This window comes from Pseudorca crassidens, chromosome 21 (assembly GCF_039906515.1).
Source record: "Pseudorca crassidens isolate mPseCra1 chromosome 21, mPseCra1.hap1, whole genome shotgun sequence".
Lineage (NCBI taxonomy): Eukaryota > Metazoa > Chordata > Mammalia > Artiodactyla > Delphinidae > Pseudorca > Pseudorca crassidens.
This window is the reverse complement of record NC_090316.1, coordinates 27299504-27324496: the sequence shown is the minus strand read 5'-3', so window position 1 is coordinate 27324496 and position 24993 is coordinate 27299504. Positions and strand designations below refer to the sequence as shown.

The window sequence follows — 24993 nt, the reverse complement described above, 5'->3', positions numbered from 1 at the left end:
CCAGAAGAAGGTCCCAAAAAGATAGAAAAAAACTTGTGTATGGAAATACAATTGAGGGACGGCAGAAACTCCCTTTCCTCTCTGCCTTGTTGAAGGAAAAATGTGTTCTCCAGATGTCCAGTAATAAGGCAACTGAACATCCTAAGTGATGGACTGTTACTGTTGATGTGGGTCACTGCAGATCATCAAATCGTATTTTAGACACAGTACACTTACGGCATTACTCCCAGAATTTTCTTGAACGCCCCAGTGGCAAGAAAATCATAACTTAGGACAACGCTTCAGCGCTGAAGCCTTTTAATTTCACCTCTTAACTTCCAAGGGCTGAGGCACAACCCAAGTATGTATTTTAAGGCTCAGGGATTCTCTCTGGACCACAAATGGGTGTCACAGATTCAGAGAATCAGAATGAAGTAAACGGCCAGGGATAGGGGCTCCACATTTTCTAAAAGAGCAGAAGAAGACAGTGTTAGGATACATAGGACAAGTTCCCAGGAATGGAACATCTGGACTGAAGAATGTCGGGCAGCGTGGTGGGAAAGCACAGCTTTTGACAAAAGACAGCTCCGACTTCGAGCCTGGATTCCACTGCTCTACTCTGTGGAACGTGAGGCAAGATTTTAACCTCTCTGAACCTCAGTTTCTTTACTTCCATAAAGGTGACAGTATTTTCTAGGTATCCTGATATGCTGAGCCCTTGAAGATGTAAGTGATGCAGTTAGCGTAGCCCTTGGCACTGTGTTCAGTACAGGACGGCTTAGAGATTTCTTTTAAAAAACATATCTTTAAAAAAAACTATAATCCTTGATAAAATCGTAACTGAATTAGCGGTACACACTAAATACGGAAAACCATGCCACGGCAGGCTTTGCTCTGTGCTGTCTCACAAACACAGCAAGCACTCAAGGCCTCCATCTCTGCCACGCACAGAGGGAGACCAGAATCTTGTGGATGTGTCCTAACTGGTGTAAATCCACATGGTTCTAGAATAAAACGCTACCGACATACTGTGGGGTAAGCCCTGACAAGGGTTGCCTCTTGCTGAACTGTCCCCCCATCTCCTCCCCTTCAAAGGTATTTCACGGAGGAACCACAGGGTGTAGGAAACACATCCCGACCCATCAACCTCAGGCTCACGTCTCACAAGCCCCGAGGACCGCTCACCAAGCCCGGGCTGAACGCGGGGGTGTGCACAGAGCGGGAGCTGACAGTCTCCTTCAAATCCCGGGTCAGCTCTGGGTAAAGAGGATAAATCTCTGATACAGTTCAAACGGTGTCGCCCCGTTGAAGCACATACTGACAAGTGAAGAAAGGCTGCGGGAAACGAGGGATTTTTAAACATCGGATTGAGCGCAGTCACCGTCGGCTGCGCCCTCGACAGGTGACACGTGTGGACAAACGCATGGGGGCGGGGTGACTTCGGCAGCTACGTGCAGCGATGCCGCATGGCCGGGGCACAGGCTATACTTCCTCCAAAACCCTCAGCGTCTAGTACCCACTCCGCCGAAGGAGGTGTGGGGTGTGATGACTGACAGAGGGATGTGGGAGAAGAGAACTGGGGACCTGAAGGCATGGCGCTCTTCCCCTTTCTTCCTAAGTTAACAATGTACATGTTAACAACTCAGGATCAAAACACCAACCATTTTCTTGGACTCCTCAGCGGCCAGGGCCACTGTGTCTATAAGTTACCGTCCTGAAACTTTCATCCTCATGCCTCCACTGCCAGGATTATTGACATATTCTCCTACAGCAGATTTCTGGACATGCAACGTCAGGGCGACATTTCCAAGGACGTCAGGTGTGCTTTTGAACTTCAGGATTTATACTGATCTAGCAATTGTACAAAGGACTTCATGGAAAAAGAAAAAATTAAAAATAGCACGCTTTGTCGAGGTAAGACATTCAGAAACGCCTCTGTGAAACTGTATTTGGTAAAGACAAAATTTGTTAGTTGTATGTACGTTGCAATCGTTCTTGTGGTATTCTTGGTCTATAAACAAAAGTCAGGAGGTATCTGTTTCGAAATCAACACAGCAATTCATAAAGGATGCTGCTTCCGGACAACCCTGACAATAAGTTTCTTCAGGGAAAGGGGAGGCTGGTGCCTTTCTGCGCAAGAGCCGGAGACCCACCTGGCGTAAAGGGTTGGGAACAGATCTGCGCTGCCCACACGAGGTCGGGGAACTTAGATCCCCACCCGCCCGGGGATGGGGAACCGGGAGCCGCCACCACCAGCTGGCTGGTTAATTGTCTACCGTAGCCAATGTTTCTTTGGCATAAAGCCAATGCAATTTCTTATAAACACGGGACAGTCATGATTCTAGAAAACAGCTGAACTGCTCCATATCAAGTCATTGCCAGAATTCAAGAGAACCGGCACGTGGAACATGAGATAAACTACCTCCCTGTGAGCACAAGCCATCCTGTTATCCAACAAACAAAACAAAACAAAAGGATGCCCTTGAATACTTCAGCGGTTGCTTTTCTGCTCGGTTACTGTGTCTGAGAATCGGTGGGAGGCAGCAGGAAGCCCACTCACTTAAATGTACTCAGGGACCCAGGGACTCTGCCTGGGAATTCTACCGTTTGTGTTACGGCAACATCACGAGCGTCTACAAGCCTCAGAGGAGACCTGGGCCCTTACTTTCCTCTGCGAGGTCGTTCTCCTCCGCTTCCCTCTCCATCTCTTTGCACCAGCCTTCCATCCTCTTCGTCTCGCTGTGCAGCAGCTTCAGAAACCAAGCGCCGTCCCTGTGGCACGGAGACACGCGGCCGCCATCCACCGCGTCCATGGACGGCTCCAGCCAGGGGTCGGGAGGGGGCAGGTCGGCAGTGTCCACGGGGGTCCGATAGTCCTCTCGGTAGCTGAAGAGCCCCTGGGTCCGGACGGTCCGCACCGCCCCGTACTGGGTCGGGGTGCTGGGCTCCGAGTGCCTCTGGAAGGAGGACCCGAACTGTAGGCCCTTGTCCTCCGTGGCGACATGTCCTGGGAAGCCCTCCAGCTCCAGGTCCGCCTGCACTGCGGCCGTCACGCTGTTGGAACGCTTAAAGCGTCCGCACCTGCAAGGGAGGCAAGGGGGACAAGTGGGGCCTTTGCGAGGTGGCCTTGTGGAGCAAAACCTAGATGCACTCATCAGGAGTGCGCCTGGGCCACAAGCCGGCACCTCGCGGGGAAGACGAGTGTTTTCATCTCTATTACAAGCACTCTGGTGCTTCACCTATGGCAGAACACCATTTGGCTTTGCAAACAATGAACCTCTACCTTCTACCTAAGTTTCAATGTCTAAATAATGCCCACTTAAGACTTAAGTTTATTGCACGACACAAGGAGGCTTGATGTATCCCGTGAAACCACTACCTTGGAGTGGTCACTTGCCTTTCAGAAAGACGCTACAAGTTTACTCTCTTCTGTTTGTGGCATACACGTAAAATGAATCCCTGCTGCTTCCTTTATGTCTACAATTCTTTTAAGTAATTACATCTGTGTCCTACTGAGTTTTGGTGGCTATTCCTATCACAGCTTAGGACATGAGTTTCTTCTCCTATCTGAATAATGTAATATCATCCCGATGTTGTCTTTTATGCAAAACAATGAATCCAAATTCTGACCTCAGCAGGTGTTTAAAAAACATTTTCATCGTATGTATTTAAACGTCAGTCATTCCACACAGCCAGTTACTGAAATGACTGGCAGAAGTGAACATAATAGGAGTGCAGATTTTGCTGGTGAGAACTGTGTGTGTGTGTGTGTGTGTGTGTGCGCGCGCGTGCGCGCGTGCATGTGTGTCTGCACATCCAAACTTTGCCCATGCTACATGTTTTGGCTCCGCAGCAACTGGCCCCCCAGATGGCACACAGCTGTGAGTACAGCTGGTTAATGGACCTGCCACCATCTCCTGCCCTGGAGGCAAAGGAGCTGAGAACAAGCCACCGCGGGGGATGGAGACAGCCAGCCCAGGTCCCCAGGTACAGACGACGACGTGCGGGTTCTGAGAGCCTGGTGTCCTGGGGAAGCCATCAGTTTGTGTTCTGAATTCCTTGGCAATCAAAATCTTTGCGGGTTGGTCCTAAAGCCCTCCACTGTGAGCGAATCACTGGGGCTTCACGATGTAATGCGCTCATCAAAATTTGTGCTTATGAAATTTACAAGATATGCTATTTTAAATATAAAATAAAATAGTCATCCTGTTTTTGTTACAAAAACAACACTCCTGTAATGGACTTCTCTGTGTTTGACAGTTTGAGGGGTTCCTTTGAAGTGTCACAATCCCAGCACAGCTAAGGTCTTAAACATCTTTCAATCTCCCTCCCTCTCTCTCTGTCTTTCCTTTTACTTTTAACATGATAAGGTGAGAAAACCTGTGTTTGTTTCACCCTCAGCCTGTTTTTTCCCTTTGGATAAAGGACTGTAACATTCAGAGCTGCCAGCCCCCCTGCTTTCGTAGGTGGTAAATTACTTTAGAAGAAGCGGGTCCCCTGCCGCTTGCAGAAACAAGGCATAGGAGGATGTTAATTCACACTTACAATGATATACGTTGAAAAGTATAAAGATATGACCCTGTTTCCTGGCCTGAATTATTGATGGTCAAATGGCCTGCATTATTGATGGTCAGTGTGGTCTAGACACTTGCAGTCAGGTTACAAACCAAGAGCCCCGCTTGGGAGATGGCGGGTATCTGGGGGGCTGGTTACCGTTTCTCGTTCTCCACCTGCACGCCAACAGACTGGTACTCCCGCAGGCCACGGCTCTCCGTGTCAGAGTCGGTAGCTGTTTCCACCTAATTCAACACAGAACACCTTATTTTAGAACCAAGACAAGGGACCTGGGTCAGGGACTATTTGTGTGTGTGTATTCATTTGTGGTAATTAATTATGTATCTGTTTAATTAATGCAGAGATGCACTTGACCCAGGAAAATGACAGAGAGAGGGAAATGCACTCATCGTGGTGTAAGTCGCTACTGCGTTCCGTCAAATTCTGTGTCACCACTTGAACTCAACAGGGCATCTCAGTCTTTTAAATGTATGCAAATGAAATGGCTTTGTTTCGCTCCCGGCAAAAAAATAGGCTTTGTTAGATCGCGTTTTGAGAGGACTTGAAAGCTCTTATCACACCCTACAGGTACAGCATGAACCAGAGAGAGCTAACAAAACACACACGCGATTTAATAGGACTGTGCTGACGGCTGCATCCACATACAAGAACACACGGAAGGAGTTTAAGCATTTACCAGGAGCACCGGGGCAACCTCTCCATCTGCGCCTACACAGAGCTGTCTCTCTTTTTGCTAATGATGTGCCCAGAGCAGGGCGATGTCAGTACATTCTACACACAATCCTTATGGTGGTTGCGCTTGCCAAAAAGCCTCCCCAAACCCAAAGAAGCATTTATGATCGTCACTGGTATAAAGTTAACTCATGAGAGAATTCTAGTAGCGCAGGTTTTCTAAACAAACAAACAAGTAAACGAACAACCCCCCACCTGCCCCGCAAACTCTCAGTATGAAAAGTCTGCAAAACCAAAGGTTAGTTTAGTCAAATATTATCCCAGCTACTACACTGTCCCTTTTCCTTTTCACAAAGAATATTGCCTATTGTCTCAAAAGGACTTTTGACCCCAATCCACAAATGTCATAACTAAACTGTCAAACACATCTTTTCTTAAAAATATTAATGATCGCTGCAAAGGTAAGATACAAACCATTAAACGAATAATCAGGACGCTCTCCTGTGAGTTATGAGAAAAAAGATGTACTTAACAATCGTGCCTGTAACTTGGGATGCCCCTCGGCTAAGCCTTTGTCACTGGGGACTGACTCATTTTGTGGTGAGTAGAAGTGGTACTAAGAGCGAGCCGGCATTTGTTTTCCGCTGACCCCGCACCGGGTACCATGCTAAGAGCAGACAAGTGTTACTACACCTGGTGCACATGATACCCTGTGTCGTTTCCAGCCACATCGAACACTGAGGAATCAGAGAAGGTGAGTAACTTGCCCAGGGGTGCACAGCTTGTCGGGGGCAGAGCCATGCTCTGCACGGATCCGCTGTGGCCAGAATCAGCGTGGCCACATGGAGACCCTGCAGCTCCCGGTGGGCTGCGGAGCTGGGGACAGCAGCCGGGGGCTGCCCACTGTTTATTGGTGTAATTCTGAAAACATGCACAGAAGTCATCTCTCATTTGTGTTGCATATTTTGGCGGCTGGAACAGGAAATAGGTTGACTGCAGGGGGAAACGCGCTTGAATAAAATTCCTAACCTTGCTATTAATCACCACGTCTTTTGAGTTTCAAGTGGGTCACGGCTCACATAACTGTTACCTTGCTGGGTGGGGAGACTGTTATTGTTTTACACAAAAAGATTGCAATAAAAGTTAATATATTAAAAATGTTACCCCATGTCAGTGCAAAAGGACCTGCCTTGTGCTTTAAGTGCTATTGCACTCTATGGCTATAACCTGATTTATTTAATCAGTCTTCAATGGAGGGATAATTTGGTTATTACTAGTTTTCTGACATTGTCAATGACGCCGCTATGAATACATGTCTGCACGTGCACGTACTTTGGTGACTATACTCCCAGCCCACGTGGTGGCTGAGGCAAAGGTATCCCATTTTACAATGTGGGTAGGTATTGTCGAATTTGATAGATACATAATATGGGTGAAATTGCTTCATTCGTATAGTTTTAGAGAGGTATTTGTAATGGAAAGAGCATTAGCTTTTCATCATAAAAATGTTCCAAGTATTTGCCTTACTTTTTCCAGTCTTGGGATTCTGGTCTAAAGAAGTTACCTCGAATTCTAACAAATTATAAGGTGACACGTGGGAAAAATAGGAGGCTAGGAAAGTAGGATAATAGTAACATATGGTAAGTTTTCATTTCTCATGACACAGAAGAGCTGTGCAGCTATGAAAATGATGGTTTAAGGATGACACCACGAAAGATGCTTACGATACAATGTCCACTAAGGAATGTAGACTAGCAGGTGGCGTGAGCGGTCAGATCACAAGATGTGTATGCACTCATACAACATACACATCTTCACAGATACATAAACATGCCATAAAGTGACGAAAAAATACGACCAAGGTATCACAAAATGCTTTTTTCTTCCTTTCTCTAGTGTGTACGTTTTCTCTTATAATTCTCTTATTTTTACAGTGAATGAGGAAAAGCAGCTTTGGAGGCAGTCAAATCCCGCCACTTGCCGGCCGTGTGGTACTTGGGTAAATCTCTTAAATTCAGTGGAGTCTTTTCTTCCTACTCTCAAAAGCGAGGGAAGCGCTGGGCACTTGGTCTGATCGACGTAAGACTCTTTGGGTGGAGCCAGATTCAGCTCAGTTTCTCCACAGCACATCTAACGCTCTGCCCTCTCACGCCCGCTTTTAGGATCATCAGCTATATTAACAATAAGGTACTAAATTCAAGGAGTTTATATTGAATGACTTTTAGATTTTACAGTGTTTGTCATATGAAGCCTTTGTAAGAAAAACATGAAGATACAGCTCTACTTTTCAGAAGGTAAAGGTGAAGGGGGATATGATTCAGTGGTACAAGGTCAGGATGAGCTAAGTATTTATCATTTCAGAAATCCTGGGACAGCTTTATGTAGACGGGGAAAAGAAGTAAATTTGGGACAAAGAAAAGGAATTACTGTTTTGCACGGTGGAAAGGAAATCAAAGGGATCTTTTCCCGAGAGAAAATTCTGCCTAGGAGGGTAAAAGGATTGTAAAGGTTTGGAGAAATATATGCGTACATTCATTTTTTTTTTACAAGATCCACGGTGTTCCAGGCATTGAGAAGAAAGATGAAATCAGCAAAATCCCTGTATTTTAAGCGAACTCTCTGTGAAGCAAACGCTGTACTGGAGGTGCTCACTGATGAAAGGGGAAAGGACCAGCCCATCGCTGCAGTGAGTGGTGGGCGCCGGGATCCGGAAGCCCCCGCCTCACTCTCCCCGGGCCTCAGTGGAGGGACGGATGCCGAGCCTCGGGCCAGGAGGAGCAGTGGGAAGGGCGGTCCCGCACAGACCAGTTAGGGAACAAGGAGTTTGGTGTGGCCGGTGTGTGTGTGAGTGCACACGTGTGTGCGTGTGTATGCCTGTACGGACGTGTGCACGTGCATGTGTGCAGCACACGTGTGTACACGTGAGCGCACACGTGGGACTGTGCATGTGTGTGCGTGGCCCGTGTTTTCGGGAGGTGAAGTCTGATCGCCCGTGGTTGGAAGCACCAGAGAGGAGCAAGCCATTACCAGGATATTTGCTGGAGCTCCAATCTCAAGTTTTTGCTCTAAACTGAGCTCATATTAGGCTCTGCCTTCGAAACTTCACACATAGCAAAGCGGGTACATTGCTTCCCATACAAAGTCCCCGCAGTTCCCTCAGGGACTTATTACAAGTCCAACAGTTAAATATGATTTGCCAGCCCTGCTCTGTGAGATGCTCGCAGCCCCAGCAGAAGCAGTTAGGAAGGTGGGGTGGGGAGGGAAGGCTTGCTGGAAACATGAAAAGGCTGGGACTCCGAGGGCGTCCTGGGTCAGGGTAAATCAGCATCACCACAGAGAGGATGTTTAAACCCAGTAACCAGCTGGTGACACCGCAGAGTGGGAATCGCTCCCATTTTAGAGATGGGGTGACTGAGGCAGAAGGGATTGAATGATCCCTGACATTAAACCACATCACAGGGTATGGGAACAGTAAACATGTTCTACAGAGTTTCACACGCGCGCACACACACACACACACACATACAAGTAGAAACTGCAATAACAGACAAACCACAGATAAAAACAAAAGTGAGCACAAAGAAAATAGCTAAATGTCACCACCATCGTGAAGAAAAGTGAAGTAGGGCCAGGTGTGGGCTCCAAGTGAGAAGACAGGTGTGCTGGCTGGGATATGTCACCAGGAGGGACCCAGGTGTAGCGCACACCTGCAGGGCCTGGGGCAGGATGTCACGGGAGGAGCCCTGAGCTGAGCCCCTGAGGACCCCACACATCAGTGCTCATCCTGGGCCCGGGCTCCAGGGAAGGTGCAGGCAGGAGGGCACACTCTGCTCGGTGGGAAGGACAGTGTCTGTACAATGAAAAGACTCTGCACTTTCTAAGTTTCCCCAACAGCTGTGGTTCTGGGAACCCGTCAGGTCCTGGTTCTGGCAGGCCAGGCGGGAACCCGTCCCCCCAGTGCTGGACGGGCTCGCAGAACACCAGCTACCCTGCCCTGCAAGCTGAGGACAGCGTGATGGGGCTGGGGGCGTTGCCGCCCTCCACGAGGGGTCATGGGGTGAGAACCACAGCAGGCTCCCGGGGGGGTGTCACCGCAGGACCCTCATTTCTTCCCCTTCCGTGTGCGGCAGGAGACTGCAGGCTGGGGTCCCATCCTCCCCCTGTGGCTGTCGACCTGTAGGCAAGTCACTCACCCCCAGCCTCGGGCCCCCCGTCCCCGACGGGGATGTGGCTCCAGCTGGCCCGTGGGGCTACCGTGAGGATGAGGGCAGCCCGGGGCGGGGCTGGGACGCAGACTCAGCAGATCCACACGTGGCCCCAAGCCAGCCCCGTTCTTCGCCCTCAGCGTCACCTCTACTTTGTGCCCTGCCCACCCTGACGCCCTCGAGCATTCTTCTAGAGCTTTCTAGGCATCTAGGGGTGGTCCTCCCATCGGCTCGGTCTTCACTTCATCCCTCTTCCCCCCTGTGCCCTCGAGCTGGCGCCCCACACCCATCTGTCTCCCAATTATCCTGACACTCAAGTTTCTTGGACGACATCTTCTTTGGCTTCCAGCTCACTTCCCTTGGCCACCGCGAGGTGACAAGCTCACATCGTGCTGTGACATGCCACCAGGAGGAAAGCGGAACCCCTGCATTCGCACGCTCGCCCACACTCGCCCACCGACACTGACCGAGAGCTCGCTATGTGCCAGGCGCTGTGCTAGGCGCTGGGTACCAAGAGGCGGCAGGTGCGCCCGGCCGGCACGCGATGCGCAGCTGGGGGCGGGTCCGGTGAGGCTGGTAGGGAGGGTGGCCTGGGCAGAGCGGGGGACCCTCTGGGGAGAGGCACTGCGGCCGGAAGCAGAATGGGGCGTGCGGGGGTGGCTCCTGGGGTGACTTGCAGGCAGGAAGTGGTGGCCGGATAAACTCGCTTTATGGGCGTCTGGAATTCCCTGAAATTATCTGAATTACCTGGAAATTCCTGCTATTTTCGGGTAAGTCAGCAACTCCTCGTGTTTGGAAGTCGACCCTCCAGCCTTGTTTGTGGCTGGGTGGGCCGTGCCCCTGTGGGAGGGGGCGGGTGGGCAGACCGGGGGGCACACGCGCCCAGGAAGGTGACCTCGGCCTCCTGAGCTTGGGGGCCTCACAAGTCTCGTCTGGAGACGTGAGTCTAATGGCAGAGCGACCCCCGAGTGAACGCCAGCTGCCCCCGTACCAGTACCCCCCGCCTGGCCAGGCCTCGTCTGCAGCGAGTCGCCTGCCCGTTTGAGCCCCAGTTTCGTCCTCATCAGAGTGGGGCTGATTCTGTGTCATCAGGGGATGCAAGGGTTCCCTGCAGTAATCTGGGAGCACCTAGCATAGAGCCTGGCATATAGAATCAGGACAGAGAGAGGTGACATGAGCAGTTGTATGGATAATCCAAAAAGGGAGAAAAAGAAAATTCATGCGTACTTGGCTTTGGAGTTATTTCGGTACTTACATCTGACCTTGGGTATGGCTGGTGCTCTGGGAATTCAGAGTCCTAAACAAAACAACGAAGCCACAGTGTGGAGACCGGGTTCAGAGGACCCAGACCAGCGGGCAGTCTCCCCAGCCTGCGGCCCCCGGCCCCCGACGCCCAGGACACGGCTCCCCTCTCACACCAGCTGAGCTCGCAGGCCCTCCTCCCTGGCGCCAAGGAAGCCCTCGGCTGGACTCGGGCTGGTGGAGGCGCCCGTGCTCGCCGAGGACGCCACGGGGAACCTGCCTGGCTGGCCGACACCACCTCTTGCAGGGAGTCACGGCAGAAATCCTGGGAAACGTGGTCCGCGCGAGGCCTGTCCTGGGCCGTCCCCGGGTTGGGGCAGGAGCTGGGTGGTGCTCTTCCTAGCTAGGCGCCTTCCCCGCCCCTGAGCCCGAGTGGACGCGGTGGTGGGAGCTGGCGTAGGGGCGGCCTCTGCGGCCTGAGCGGAGGTGGCTTGGCCCTCAGTGCTCAGAACACAGTGAACCAGAGCTAACCCACCAGCGTCCTGGGGTCGGCGCGGGGACTTTCGGGCTCACCTCGAGTAGCTGTGAGCCCCTTTTTCGTACAAGCAGCCCTTCCCTGTCATTCACCTTTGGTCCCAATGCCCTTCCTCCCCTCTCTACTGTTCGGCCACAAGACTAAAAATCAGGTTTCAACCACAAAACCTCCTTCTTAAGTGTCAGCATAACCTATTTCCATACTCTCCAAGCAGCTGGCAGCCCCTGGAAATGCCTGGGGGGGGCCCTCCGGGTGGCGGGTGGGCCTGGCCGGGGCATCCCGCCCGCTGCGCCCACAGGCCGGCCTCCCCTGAAGGCCGGGCCCAGGCTCTGAATCCTCTGGCCCCGCGGGGTCCCTGCGAGGGCCCGGGCCAAGGCCAGCAGTGCTTGGTCTGTGTCACCGTGGGGGGCACGCGGGAGGTACCTGGACCCCGATGGAGGAGCGCCGGCTCTGGAGGAAGCTCTCGGCCTTGGACACGAGGGTGGCCTTGTCACCGGTCCGCACCGAGCCGCCCTGGCCCTCGGCGGCATGGCGCTGGGCCGCGGCCGTCTCCAGGGCCAGGCTCATGGCCTTGTTGCTGTCCAGACTGTCCGTGGAGTTGTAGAGGCCGCGGCCGTCCTGGGGCCACGGGGCCATCCTCTGGGCGCGGCTGTCCTGGTAGGCGTCCTGCGTGGACTCGGTGCTGCTCTGCGCCGTCACCGAGATCAGAGGCTTGGAGGTGGCGCGGGGGGGTACGGGCGGTGGTGTCTTTTTGTAGTTGGTGTAGGACACGGCTGGAAGAGAGACAGAGGTCCGTCAGCGGGGCCGGGTCCCCGCCGCCCGCAGGGAATCTGGTCCACGACCGAGCCCTCCCTTGGCCACTGGGCAGGTTTCTCCCCGACGTCTAGCCTAGCAAAATGAGGCAGAGTGTGGGGAAAACCCTTTATGCTCAGAGAGAGTCGACAGGGATGTGTGTATAACAGCGAAAAACTATAAAAACACCCCCAAATCCAGCAGAATAAGTAACGTCTGACTCAGCAGGGCAGAAGGAAGCCACACCATCGTCTACACGCCGGTCATGGTAGCAGGCGAGATGCTTATAACTCCAAGTTAAAAAAGCAGGGCCTACTCGACTCTATCCAGCCTAAGATGGAATCTATTGTAAAGAAAATCTGTGAACGAAGAAAGATGAGAAGTACATTTTAACAACGGGCATCATTCAGTGACGGTGTGGCTGACAGTTCTCTGTATATCCTACCAACGCTTCTGATGAATAGGTATTCTTTTAATCATGGAGAAAAACACACAGTATCAGAAAGCTCTTTGCTCCCCATAAGTACACGCTCCCTGGGTAGAAGCCGTAGGAGGCGACTGAGAAGGGACCCGGGTCTCCACGTCTACCCGGTTCACAACCACCACTTTGCCTCCTCTGAGCCCCGCACACACTGGAGTTCTACACATGACGCTGACAGTAAACCCCCCAAAGAAAATAAGTGCAATTCGACATGAAATGATATTAACTGCCTCTTAGAAGGCACCCCAAATTCATCAGGTATATTTGCTGGGCTCTGGGTGTTACCAATTTTCACAGCAGGAATATATCGCATCTGCTCTGAAGGAATGGGTTTTCCATAGGTGCTGGTCGTGTTTCTTTACCTGGAAGGAAGGATTGGCAGAAGTGTTTCCGAGAGGGACCCGGGCACCCTCATCACCACGCAAAGCACGCGCACCCAGGCAGGGTGCAGGCGTCGGGGGCTGTTGGCCTGGGGACCAGACGTGCCCAGGAGGACGGCCTGGGAGGGCCGAGCCTCGTCCGTGAGGACAGACGGAGCAGCTGTTTCCTTTCAGGGCCTCCAGACACCGTGCCCGGGGATCACCATCCTGCTGCTGTGTGGAAATGCACCATTTCCTCTCCTGTGTGTGGGGACTTCAACCGACATTCCTAACCTTTACCCTCTGCGCCAGTGATTTTTAAACCTGCGTGAATGGATTTTCCCAAGAAATAAAGCCTCAAATGTCATCCCAGATGAACACAGGCAAATAAAACAAAATGAGTTTGTCATGTCAGGATGATCTTAAGACATAACAACTTCGCATGAAAATTTATGAAATGCACACATTTTCGAAAGGATGAATGGGAAAGAGGCGCTGAAGGGTAGGAAACACAGGGGGGCACAGGATTATTAGAAGAATGGGCTTTGAATATGGTTTACACCCGAGAAACCTCTAAAAGCATTCTCTTTAAAGACACTCACCAAGCTCTAGAGGAAAACTGTGGAAAGCTGACTTTATTCAGGGCTTTACTGTGGGAGATTCCGGTGTTTAAGGAAAGGCTCCCAACCTCCAGCACTTACCACTAGCTGCTGCTTTAAATAAGCCTGAGTCCGGAGGCTGTGTCGTCAGCCGAAGGAAGGGGCCCTCCCGGACGTGGGGCTGCGAGCGGCTCTTCCTGTTTCCCCCGGAACGTCATCCACACCCCAGGGTCCTTGTGCCTCAAGTCCGCTTCTTAAGGGCACCTTCAACATCCTCAGCAGGCCTGTCCGCCTGTGCTGTCCTAGCGGCTAAAACACTTTGGTTTAAGGAGACCTCTGTCCATCCGGGTTCAGTCAATCACAAGGCATCCACCACCGACCCTGCGGTCCCTCCTGCCCTGGTCCCGCCCTCTGTCCTGTCGACGCAGCCTTTTAACCTCCCTCGCACACCTACCGTCGCGGCCCTGCCAGGCCCCCCTCAGAGCACACCCAGGACTGAACGGGCTTGCTGAAAGCCCAGCATCGTTCCCATGGGGCCCAGGTCACTAGGACACAAGGTCCTAGGAGTCAGGGAGCCCGGCCCCATCACCAGGCTAAGGAACTGCTCCAAGAGAGGAAAACTGCAAAGCAAAGGATACCTGCCTCTTCAAGAACGTTAACTGGTGAATGTTTTATAAAAACATGCTGTCACAGACATAGAGAATGGACTTGAGACACGGGGAGGGGGAAGGGTAAGCTGGGATGAAGTGAGAGAGTGGCATGGACATATATACACCACCAAACGTAAAATCGATAGCTAGTGGGAAGCAGCCGCATAGCACAGGGAGATCAGCTCGGTGCTCTGTGACCACCTAGAGGGGTGGGATAGGGAGGGTGGGAGGGAGACGCCAGAGGGAGGGGATATGGGGACATGTGTATACGTATAGCTGATTCACTTTGTTGTACAGCAGAAACTAACACACCATTGCAAAGAAATTCTACTCCAATAAAGATGGTAAAAAAAAAAAAAACCAAACACGCCGTCAACCTGTGGATGCGCTGACTCCGGAGCTTGGAGTTTGCAGCTTCTTCCCCGTGGGCACGAAAGTCACCGGCTGGAGAGCGCGTGGAGAACAGGGAACCCGCCTGCACTGTTGGTGGGAATGTCAACTGGTGCAGTCACTATGGAGAACAGTGTGGAGGTTCCTTAAAAACTAAAAATAGAGCTACCATATGATCCTGCAATCCCACTGCTGGACATATACCCAGAAAAGACAAAAGCTCTAATTTGAAAAGATACACGCATCCCTATGTCCGGAGCCAGGACATGGAAACAACCTAAATGCCCATCGACAGAGGAATGGGTAAAGATGTGGTACATACATACAATGGAATATTACTCAGCCATAAAAAACAATGAAATCTTGCCACCTAGAGATTATCTTGCTAAATGAAGTAAGCCAGACAGAGAAAGACTAATGTCATATGGTATCACTTATACATGGAATCTAAAATATGATACCGTGAACTTATTTACAAAACAAAAACAGAGCCAGACATAGAAAACAAACTCATGGTTAACAAAGGGGAAGGGATAGATTAGGAGTTTGGGATTAGCAGATACACACTACTCTATATAAACTAGATAAACAACAGGTCCTACTGTATAGCACAGGGAACTATATTCAATATCTTGTAATAAACTATAATGGAAAAGAATATGAAAACGAATATATATATGTATATATTATCTGAATCACTCTGCTGTACACATGAAACTAACACAACATTGTAAATTAATTATACTTCCATAAAAAATAAATAAATTTTTAAAAAAGAAAGGGAAATCTCCCATATTTCCATTCTGGTTCTTTTAGAGCTACAGTAAATCTTCCTTGCTTCAGACATAAAGTGATGTAAGCGTGCGTGTGATCTGGGAGAAGCTGCCTTCTCTCAGCCTCAGTTTGCTCATCTGTAAAAGGGAAGCAGCCACAACGTCACTTATCTGCTGTCGCGAGGATGACGGGGAACAAAGCTCACGCAGGGGCGGCGGAGCGCGGTCTCGGGGAGGGCGGCCCTGACAGCGGAGGTCGCTTACAGCTGCTCATGGCTCCTCCTCCAATGGATAGAAAGACAAACACCAACAGCAACCAGCACCCGGCGCCACCTCATTTCTTCGGAGGCTGTTACCGGGTCACCGTAGGGGTGTTTAGGAGACACAGTCTCGGGGAAGAACAATCAGTGTGCACCCCGCCAGGAGCACACCCAGGGGCACGGCTGCAACTGGGAGAGCGTCTCTGTGGCCATCTGAGCTCTCCATCCTTCAGCCTCATGGAAGCTGCAGAACAACCTTGCCGTTGATAGCACTTGTTCTTCCATTTCCCAGATGAGAAAACGGAGGTTCCAGTATCTTTGAACATTTTCCTGAGGGCAGCCAGAGAGTCAGCGGCAGGACGGGACCCAACGCCCCCGCAGCTGCCGACTAGAGAGACTCCTTCCTCCTTTCCCTGACCTCGACCCGTCTCAGCCTGCTCTAATCCCTGGGGTATTCTGGATGGGACCCCTGCATCGAACCCCCCGCCATCCTCTGAGGCAGTTGTCCTCAGGCAGGCAGTGTAGACTCGGGTCCCGGCAGCCTTGCCGGCTGGTTTGCACCACTGGCTGTGGAGTTCCAGGGCTGCCACGCTTCCACGAGCTGTTCCAGGGGACGACCACGTGACGTCCCCCCAGAACGTGGGGCTCCCCTGAAGACATGTGGGCCGACGTTTAGCTAAGTGGCCCAGGGAACGTTCTGGCTGAACACGTGAGGATTTCCCACCCTCTGGGATCCAGTCACCATCTTCTCGATGGGGGAAGTACGTGCAAGGGTGAGACAGTTTTAAACCCCTGAATGTATTTATCACTTGTCACTTGATTCCCCTTGAAATGGCTCCAGTGAAAATCCAACACATACATTTATAATGAAATAAGTAGGCGCTACCTAATGTTTTGAGAGTAAATTTACACAAGTTAAAGAAACACATTCAGAAAACACAGATAAAAATTTCCAGGCACCTAGATATCAGATCCATTAGTACACGTTAGTACAGAAGTCCAAACGGGAATTGTAGTTTCAGACGTAAGACAGGCGTTTAACACACATTTTGAATGTCCCTTTTGCCACCCTCTCAGGCCCTATATGCACACGATGTGATCCCTCGTGTGACTTTGAATGAGGCTGTTTACTGCTGACAATGCAACACTTTTATATTCTTGGTCAACTGTATGCTTTTGAATTGGATCATTTAAAAATTCAGTGTCAGTTGTCAGCCTTGGGTAAATAAAAATTAATGTATACGAACTACTTTAGATTAGTAAAATAACACTGTGACAGAAGTTTTGAAAAATAAAGTATATCAACGTACTCATTCATAAGTCCGTTCTTTTGACAAATACATGTCGGTACCTATAATCTCACGGAGTAGAATTGTATATTCTTAAACGCCTCCTGAGAATTAGAATTAGAAGCTGGGAAATATAGTAAAGAAAGGACTAAAAATGCTCATTTGAGCATGTTAATTTGCTGCCACGGATTAAAATAAACCATGATAGGTAACGTTTTACACATTCAAGAAAAATATTCGATTATTCAGTTGAACAGTTTAGGTAATAATGAGTGAGCTCATTGTTAGTTACAGGCTGTATCATCTATCATTTTCTACATGTAGGTCAGACAAACATTATATACGAATGAAAATTTTAATTTTAACTTAGCAATGTAATTCTGTCAAAGTGTATACAGTTTCAAAAAGCAGATGAATCAACAGAGAGATTTCGAAACATCCCAAGATTTGTTTCAATAAAAGTGATCAAAGATAAATTTTAAAGTAAAAAATGAAATGATTACTTAACATCTTTAGGTGTCTGACGGCCTGACTACTCTATTTTTATTTTTTAATTGAGTCCAGGCAGGAACATTCTTTTGGGTTTAAAAGCCTGTCATCGATTTCTTTCACCATGTGTCTAATGCTGTGAAAATCCCTGGAGATTTTCAAGTGGCTTCCTGATTCTAGGGAGAGAGATTAAAAGGCACTTGTGTTTTAATCCATTTCCTGAGTTAGTCTGGACTCTGCTTATGTCTTGGGGATCAGATGAGTTGGTGAGACTCACCCTGAAAATAATGGGGGTGACAGAAAGCAGCGGCTCTGTGACGTGCCTTCTCTCCTGAGTCTATTGACACCAATGTGAGACTTTGCGCCACCAAGAAAAGGTTAATTACACTATTTAAGATGGAAGGAGCCATGCATATAATACATTTTAGGGAGATTTCTATGAAAATTGTACTAAAACAATAGTAGTGATACTTAAGGGACATGTTTCTCTTCCCTGTTAGAGCGGAATGAGAACCACGGCAGAGGCAGGTGAAAACCGTACTTTCCCAGATATATGCGGTATATATATGCGGGATTGAGTTAATCTCATTGGGACCCTTTCTGAAGAAATGGCTCAAAGCCCTGGTCAGAAGGGTGTGAGCTGGGCAGATGGGGAGAGGCTGCAGCTGCTGACCCTGCTGGCCAAGTGAACTGTGCCCAAAACCTCGTAGATGATTTATCCTGATTGTGTGAGAAGGGCCACATTCCAGACGGCTTTGTCCAATAGCATAGCCCGGAGCCAAGTTTAAATGACCTAAACTTCTGAAATATCTAAACATCTCAGCTCCACTTAAACATCAGTTCCTCCGCATTTGAGCTGCATTTCAACTGCTCAATAGTCACGAACAGCCAATGGGGACAGTACTGGACAGAGGCCAGAGAACATTCTCATTGCTGGACGGTGCTGGTCTAGAGGTTTTCTCCAGGCAAAGTTGAATCAGTATGAGCAGCCCCCATCTGTTCAACAGATGACATAAAGCAGAGGACATCGGTCATAAGGACTTCCCTTTAGGTCTTCAAAGTGTTGGGTTAGCAAATCTACTGAAGGAGAATCTGGAGAAACACATCTTATTGGAGGTAAACTAACTTGAATGGGATGAAATACACTGCTACTCAGTCTCTACTTCCACATGGCTCTGAGTAATCTCAAATGTGAATACATCGTTACTTTAAATGCATGCCTAGTTATCCCTCCACACCTGGAATTCTGGACACATTTCTGAATTCAGTCCTTACAAGTCATTTGCAAGCCAAAAAGGAAATTTAAAAATTAGCATTCTGTCATATAAATACGTAATCAAGATAAAATATTTTTCGAAAGTCAGGCATCGCCGTTCTATTTGAATGTAACAGCGACACTTAAATTCACTGCACTCTTAATTAGAACTTCAAAGATAACAGCATAAAAGGAATTACAGTCATCAAGCCCATGAATGTCTAATGAGAGTTTGGATATTGGAGAAACCAAACCAAAGACAAAGATTCGACATAAAAGATTAAAGCTATTTTGACACTTTAATTAATGTCAGTCTCAAAACGTAAGTGTAAATCAAACAGGACACAGAAGTCTTATCCCACCAGCGTGCACACAGTGATTTCCCTAAAGTTACAAAAACTTGCCTGGGTCCCCCAAGTTCTGGGGCAACATTGATGGGCTGGTGGCACAGACATGTACCTCGGATGTGTTAATTAGCAAGAAATTATAGTCTAACCAGCATCTAACATCTTGCAGACAGTAAAATGAAGTGATGACAGCTGTTTCACGGTTTGAGACACTTCCTGTTTTCATTTTAAATATTTAAAACTCACTTTGCACAAGAAGAACTTGGATTTTCTGAAAAAAAAACTGAGAATGAGCCAACTTTTAAGGATGTGAAGAATCAGATAAGTTTCTAAGTACAGAATTCTGAGTGTTCAAGGGCCCAGGCAGTAAACAAAATGATAACACAACAGGGAATTGATTATAATGACGGTAAGCGCTGAGCTTACAGAGATCAGATAACAAGACAAAACGATGAAAACGTACGGGCAGCAGAGGGTGTCTCTCCCCCCCCCCGCCCAAATCAAGTGTCCAGTGTGACACAACTGTGTCCCGCATCTTTTGAGAATGGGAGGCTTTAAACTTAGATGAAAAAATTTTTTGAAAAGAATGATTTATTTCAGTGGAAAAGCTGACAGACCCATCACAGGGACACAACTGGGTGACTTGGGTCAATCTGTTCGTGGAGAATTTGCAGATCAAGTAGTGGAAGGCGCTGTCCTGTCCTCACAAGCAATATGTGGGCTGCTCTTTGTTTCACTTGGGACGTTTAATCGTGAATAAAGTCTACATTAAAGTTGTGCCAGAATTGTATTTTTACCACCAAGATGTGGGAGGGGGTCATTCTTGGGTGGGGTTTTGTTTGATGGTGAAATCATCGATTTTAATGTCTGCTCATGGCAAATAAGGAGTACGTAGCTGTGACCCACTGGAGTTAAAGTATCCAGAGTTACTACACTACTGTCTCTTGACTCAAGGAAAGAAAACGACCTTCCAACGAAAAAATAAATAAAATGATAAAGCTGATGTTACTTGCAAGGGTAAAATCAACCCATAACTTCTGAGCTACTGACACCTACTGATGCTCAGCGTCTAACGAATACATCCTAAATATTGTCTACTTCTCCCGGAAAGTTCCATAAGAAGGTTGGAAGACCCCCCAAACCTCTCATACGGACAACATAGTCACAATCTCCAGGTGACTGCAGTAGAAACAGACACACAGTCATCGATCCTGACGCACAGGACAAGCGCCAGAGGCACCTTCTGTGTGTGCCGTGTTGAGATCAAGCAGTCAGCTGTGCCAATAAATCAGAGCTCCCGGCTGGGGGCTTCCCGGTGACCTTTCTGGGCCTGCTTGAATCAGTAACCACTAACAGTTTGAGCACGAACAGCTCGTGCGGCCAGGATGCTGGCGGCCACTAGGGGCGTGGGATGGGGTGTAGCGGCTCTGCCTGGACGCAGTGAGACCCTGGCCCTATCCTGGCACCGCCGTCAGCGGCCATGGGGCTGCAGGTCCCGCTCACCTTCTGCAAAGGATGGATCCAACTCCCTTACAAAGCTCGCAGACCCAGCACAAGGACAAATACTGTGCAAACACAATGTGTCTGTGAACTCCTGCTTCGTCCTGGCCACGGAACTATATCTGCTCTGAATTCCCCATTAATAATGGGACCCTGAAAACCAGGGGCCTCTAACAGCATGAAGGGCTCACTGCAGCCTCCGATCTCCAGGAAATCGTGTCCCTCCCTGGCCTGCAGGAGAGGGTGCATTGAGAGGAGAGGTTGGCATGGAGACTGCACAGTGAGTCACCCCCGAGCCCCGCCCTGAGATAAAACAGGGAGGAGATGAGACATGGACCAAAGTGGCCATTTACTGTGCTTTTCAGACACTGCTGGCAACGTGTCGGTCTGCCAGCTGCCTGCCATTCCTGGGCTCCACCTCCCCCCATATTCTTTATTAAAAAGAAAACCTGGCCCTGACACCTGGAGCTGGAAAACAGATGACGCAGAGTCTGTAACGAAGCACAAAGAGGTTCTAAATGAGTCCCCACAAAGGGCTGGTTTGCTGATCCACGCGTCCCTGGATGTTTGCTGGTGACTGCAGTGTGCTGTCAATGTCACATGAAAAGTTTTATTCTCTAAACTCGTAACATTAATCACAGAGTGAAAACCACCTGCACTGGGAACAGCGCTACCACCTGAGGGCAGCTCAGAGAGAAAAACATCCCTTACTAATTAACCCGTTTGTTCATTGTTTTCATTAAAAACTCAGCAACTGTTTCTTCAATGTTTAGCACATTCCAGGCCATGGGGACCCAAGAGTGAGGAAATCCTGGCTTTCCTGGTTTGTCCCGGGAGAGGAGACGCTGAGCCAGACACATCATTAAAACACACAGGATGCTCTAGGTGACAGACTCCAAGTGCAACTTCATGACGTTTGTGAAAAGTACCACGATGTGTATAAAACCCAATTGACTTTTCTAGTTTAATATTCAGTTAGCACCAGGTTCATGGAATTATTTTCTTAAAGGAGAGAAACACAAACATCTCTAAATTCCACACCTGCATGTTAATGAATGCATGACTAGAAAAAACGCCAACTTAACTGAAGGGAAAAGAGGAATCATTCAAATGGGGCTTCAGAAAAGGAACTCCCTGACCTCCAGTCAGGGGCAGGGCCTCTAAGTGCCTGGAGTGTGGGCGGGGCTTGCCGTGGGCGTCCACACCTGCAGGACGGCATCCATCTTTCTTCTCCCTAACCTTTCATATTTGGCTCTGATGAGCACAAATCCAGACTGAGACTAGAAACAGAAGCTTTTCTGCAGCCTGGAAGGTGCCCAGTCAATCAGGCATTTTCCTGCGTCTAACTCTCAGTGGGGAGAAGACTCCACCTGCCCCGGTGGTTCTGCGGGTTCGCGCAGTGAACAAAGACATCAGGGCTGCGTGTGAGGCGTCTGGTGGCCGAGCACTGCAGGCAGGAGCTAAAGGGCCACGCAGACCATCCTCGGGAGGGATGGAGGTCCAGTTGCCCACAGCTGCCTCTGTGGCCTCCACCCTCTGGGCACCCTGGGGCTTTGGGCCTCCCTGACGATGGAGCTGACGCCTGACTGAGGACCAGGACAGCTGGGGTCGCTGATCAAGAGCTGAGCTGAGCTGAGCTGGAAGACGCTCTCGGCTTGACGCTGAGGACCCTGGACTCCCAGGGGACTTTCCCGCTGCTGTGACAGGTCTCGCTCATTTCTGCCAGCCTCAGGGCTGCCCACTGAACACATGGAACCTAGCGGGTTCCCCGTTTCAGCCACGCAGGACACCTGTCCATCCTATTGGCTTCAGCACCTGGACCTTGGGTTGTAGGTTTGAGAGTGAATGTGAATCTCTGTTAGCACTGCTCCCCAGATGCTTGCCGTGTGATGCAAGAATTATGCTGATGGGGATTTTCTTGGCGGAAGTAGGCACGGAGACCGAGATTGGAGCAATAGCAATGGAGCCTGTATCTGTCCTTTCCCAAGTACCTCTGCTTCAGAGACTCTGTCCCCATGCTCCTGTCATCTACATACAAGGGATGCAGACGTAGGCTCTGAGCATCCTTTGAGAAGCACACGGCACCTGCCTCTTCAATAACCCCAAGTGCCAAAGCAACTCACTTCCTTTTGCCACCGTCTGCCGCCTAGTACAAGCCTTTCAGAAAACTCCCTCACCGTGACAACTAAGCCTCAGTCTGCAGGAAAGAGTATGTGGGAGGAGACTCCTCTGTCCCACAGTTAGGATCTAAGTCCATGCCGTAAATATTCGGAAGAGAAGAGAACTTTGAGCATTTCGTGAATCATAGCCCACTTTGTAATAACTCACCATAGGGATCAAATGTTAACTACCAAGTATTAGCAGAGAAAATTTGAGCACGGTGATTATCTATTTGCAGAGTGTCCAGAGCTTCTAAATCTATTGCAAATTCTGTTTCCCTTCATTTCATGAAGCATCTCTTTAGTACTTTAGAGACATTAGACAAAATAAAAATCTGTGGATTTGATTCCGTTGATTGTGTGACTGATCAAAATGGCAGTGCAGGAAAGACCTGCTATAAATCCATAAACCGATAAAGAAAACACCAACTGTCCATTAGAGAAAGCGATCACAGCACACACAGACAATTTAAAGAACTGGAAAGGTGGCCTTGCCCCATATTTGCCGTATGGGTTTTTCTCCAGGAATTCAGCGGACCTACACCTGTTCGTGCCAGAAACGAGCACTGTTCCTTAGCTGGCGAACCTTTCCCTTCTTATGTCTTACACTCATGGTAACACTGGATACGATCAATCAGTTCATTCTTCCTTATCCCTCTCCTTCTTGGCTTCCAAAAAGTAATAAACCGATAAACAGAAGTATAAATGTTCTTTACGATAAATCCGCTGGGAATTTCAAAGCTCTCCCATTATTTGTGTTTAAAAAGCACAGCATGGCTCTGCATCTTAGTGGCTATGTTAGGATGAAATAAATCCAATGTAATTATTTATTTTATAAAGGAATGCTTGACACATATGAATATGTGTTTCCTATGGTCCATAGAACTATTTCCTTACAATGTTTCACTGCCACCTGTCTGTCATCTGAAAGGAATCCAGGCAGATATAACCCAAATCCCTAAAACCATAAACCAAGCCCACCATGTATATGTGTGTAGCATTCTACTTTTCTTGGCTTCTGAAAAGGGGTTGAAAGATTAACCTCAATCTCATTCAATCTCTTCCTCCAAACCTGGGAATGTTAAAATGGCCTAAACGAATTGTTTTGGCCTAACACCTCTACTGAAAATAAATGATAACCAGGCAGCACTAACTATAAGGTCGAGTTCTGAACAGCTCCAGTATCTTTGTAAAGGCAAAAGGAAGTTAGCGGTGGAATTTTTTCATCACTTAAAAAATATTTTGAGCTATGTGTATTTGGCTTTTGGACATCCTCAATGTTAGAGAAAGGCAGTTCCCTCCAATTCAGTTTCTATGCCTGAATAATTCTTACCTTTTCAGGGAATCAACATCAAAATTGGAAGGATCACCTGAAATGATTTTGCAATTAGTGGGCCACTAAGGACCTCTTTTCAGAAGTTCTCAGATGTCATCTGAGGAGTAATGAACAGGCACGGGTTGCTGCCATTCTGGGAAAACCTCTGCACTTGACCTACATCGCAGGATAAAATTTCGGGATATTATTTGTATGTTTTTTCCCACAATCCTTCCCGTTGCAAGCAGCTCTGGGGTCCCTCTCTGCAAAGATTTTGTTGGCGGAAGGTAACTCCAGCTTAACCTTGTCTTGACTTTGGTAAAATCCTAGACTCAACAGAGGTTGCCCAGGGGTCAGCGGGGAGAGGGCAGAGAGCAGAGTTCTGCAGAGAATGGCGGCAGGAGGAGAACCTGTGCGTCTCTGAGAAGCTGAGTCCCGACCATGCAGTGGAGGCCCAAGAACCCTGAGGCCACGCGGAAAGGGACACGGAGACCTTAGGGCAGCGGGTGTCCGTGACCGGGGGCCTCCAGATGCCTTGATGCCACGTGGGAGTCCTGGCCTTGTAATGCCCTGGGTTCACCCAAAATGACCAAGGCTGGATATCAGGCAGGAGGGGTGGGACACTCAGAATTGGTATTGAACTGATTTAAAGAAAATAAACTACTGTGTTATTTCTTGCACAGCTAAGTCGTAGGTGATCCACTCACATGTCACACTGAATATCTGATAAAGAAGTTGGTGGGTACCATGAGTTGGTACCGTCCAAAGAAAAACATCGAGAGAAAAAGCGGAACGGGAGGTCTGAGCGAAGGGCTTAGCAGAGGGGAAGTTTAAATACTGAATTTTAAATATTAAGTGAGTGCAAACTGTTAGTGTAAATAGATTTAAATATTTCATACACTGTAACTTCTCAAGTCAACCATTCTTACATTCAACAAATATTTACTGAGTCCTGTACAGCCCAGGTGTACAGAGCAGGAGACTGGGCAAATCGAAACTCAGCTGCAGCAAATCCCGAAGTGCCCAAGTGTGGTCCTGACCTTGGCTAATACTAGGCAATACAGTAACCAAAGATCAACGACGCCCCAGAACCATGGGTTTGTGCACTGTCTTGGGCAGGATGTGAC

At 49.0% G+C, this 24993-nt stretch overlaps 1 protein-coding gene across 2 annotated transcripts in view; it reads right to left on the bottom strand.

Annotated features, from left to right (window-relative positions):
- The window catches only part of DLGAP2 (DLG associated protein 2), a 715150-nt gene that overhangs the window by 15339 nt on the left and 674818 nt on the right, over positions 1–24993 (bottom strand). For both annotated transcript variants that reach the window (XM_067722012.1, XM_067722010.1), the window contains 4 exons: positions 11632–11981; positions 10687–10728; positions 4693–4778; positions 2645–3060 (listed from right to left, as the gene is read on the bottom strand). In XM_067722012.1, coding sequence (XP_067578113.1) covers positions 2645–3060; positions 4693–4778; positions 10687–10728; positions 11632–11981 — 894 coding nt within the window. The remainder of the gene's footprint in view (positions 1–2644; positions 3061–4692; positions 4779–10686; positions 10729–11631; positions 11982–24993) is intronic.